Source organism: Pteropus vampyrus, unplaced genomic scaffold (assembly GCF_000151845.1).
Source record: "Pteropus vampyrus isolate Shadow unplaced genomic scaffold, Pvam_2.0 Scaffold72, whole genome shotgun sequence".
Lineage (NCBI taxonomy): Eukaryota > Metazoa > Chordata > Mammalia > Chiroptera > Pteropodidae > Pteropus > Pteropus vampyrus.
Window position 1 is genome coordinate 4125049 of NW_011888853.1, and position 2136 is coordinate 4127184.

The 2136-nt window shown below is 62.7% G+C and overlaps 1 protein-coding gene across 1 annotated transcript in view; it reads right to left on the bottom strand.

Moving 5' to 3' along the window:
* Nucleotides 1-2136, bottom strand: part of DNAH17 (dynein axonemal heavy chain 17) — a 140822-nt gene that overhangs the window by 52037 nt on the left and 86649 nt on the right. The window contains exon 55 of the mRNA XM_023531633.1: nt 1680-1871. Within this exon, the coding sequence (XP_023387401.1) occupies nt 1680-1871 (192 nt within the window). The remainder of the gene's footprint in view (nt 1-1679; nt 1872-2136) is intronic.

The window sequence follows — 2136 nt, forward strand, 5'->3', positions numbered from 1 at the left end:
TGGTGGGCTCTGGGCTCGGCCCCTCCCCGCTCCACACGCCCCATCGGCGCAGCCCCCGTCCGCCCACTGCTGGGTTCTCGCTCGCGTCCCTCCCTCCTGCCCGCTTCCCGCTGTGCGGCTGATTCCGGCCTTCGTGGGGGACACTGGGGCTTCTGCGGCACCTCCCGATTCTGCTGTCTCCGAACCAGCCTCTGCTCTGTCCAGGCCTTGCCTCTCCTCTGCTCGCACATCTTGATGGCATCTCATTTTCCTGGGACCATGCTGTCCCTCAGGGCTGGATCCCGACCCCTTTCCTGCTGCGTCTCTAGCCTCCCGTGGGCGCCCACAGCTCATGGCACAGGCTTTATACCCTATTATGTCGTCGAGGACGCGTATGCCACAGTATGACACGTGCACTGTGAACTTCTTCCTCTGACACTATTGCTAGAGCAATGACAACACATCTGATAAACCACGTCAGTTCAGGAGCCTGCTTCCCCCGATAAGGGTGTGAGGCCCCGTAGCCCAGTCTGTCTCTGTCCTGACCTCTGAATCCGCACGAGCCGCTCAGTAGGTGATAATGAAGGATTAGGGGGCAGCGGGGTCGCCGTGGGTGCAGGGGTCACGACCGCAGAGCTGCTGCAGCTCACGCCTATGACGAAAACGATACGATGAGGACCTGGCACCCACGACCGGCCCTCAGGCGAGGTGTCAGGAACGAAACCCCCATGAGGACAGAGAAGAGTGTGACATAATCGTGAAAACGAACCGATACGATTAGGCTCACAGACTAGAAGCTTCGACGGAGAAAACGCAGCGACACGGTTGGCTAGTCTCTCGACGGGGGAGTGGAATCCACTGGGACAGTGACAATTAGCCGGAGGCTTATTCAGTTGCCGTTCCTGGCAGAGCCCGCCTGGCAGTGCCAGAGCAGGGCTGACAATGAGCCCTGTCACCCTTCACAGGGTCTCTGCCCACAGGCCACCCCTTCCCTCCCGCCGAGACCCAGGGCACCGGGCTCCAGACGCGTCCCACCAAAGCCACCTGGCGAGGACTGCCAGGGCCACGTGTGGTGGGGAGGGTCCCCCTGGCTCTGGCATCGTCCTGGCCCCCAGCAGCAGCCCCAGCATCGGGGTAGAGGGGACATGGCCGCAGGCACCGCGATGCTTCGTTCTGGACATAGTGTCTTTGACTAGCACACGGCTGCCGAGAGAGCGACTTTTCCGGAAAGGAGATCAATAGAAAGCCTCGGTCCTGCGTCTTGGGACGGGAGACCAGTTTACGCTAATGTTTATCTCATCAGTTCAGACAGCGGCCGTCCAGAATCTTGAGCACGCAGTGACGCTTCGTAGTGGTTCTGAATTATTTAATCCGCAGAAGTGGGAGCACGGCTGAACGGCTCGGTGACCGGGGCAACGAGCACATCCTTTGCCACTATTACCTGCGGTGACGTCACAGACTCCAACCTCCCAAGCGGCCGAGACCCACACTCCCTTCCGCTTTCGTCTCCTGGGCGTGGGCGCTGACCACGTCTCCTGGCCTTTCCTGTCTGAGATGCAGACCCTGCCGTGCTGGTGGCAGGTGTGGTGTCTGCGCCGGCTGCCTTCGCTTTGGGAGCAGGGCTGGTGAGAGGTTTCCCCGCTCTCCCCTGCCCTCCGCCCCGACCCCCGACGGCGGCTCGTTGAGCAGCGGCGTCTCACCTTGAGGTCGAGGACCGCGTAGCCCTTCTTGAGGGTGATCTGGAACACCTCCAGAGAACTGATGTAGGCGGCCAGGCGCGAGAGGCTCTGCTTGCCGCTGCCGCCCACGCCCACCAGCAGGGCGTTCCCACGGGGGGCCTCCAGGATTCGGTTGATCCTGCAGATGTGTGCCACGGCGTCCTCAAACAGCACCTGCACCAGCCGGGCGCACGTCAGCTTCCCCGCCACGTGTGGACTTGCCTCCCACGCCCTGCGGTCCCCTGCGGTCCCCGGCAGCCCCCGGCGGTATCCGCCACGGGCCGTGTGGCCCGGAGCATGTCGAGGTGACAAGAGAGGGGGCCCGCGTGCAGGCCCTCACCCATGCTGTCGGGGCGAGCACCGCCTACCAAGTTCATGACCGCGTTGACCTCGTTGTAACTGTCCAGGACGTCCACTAGGAGCTTGTTCAGGTGAGCCA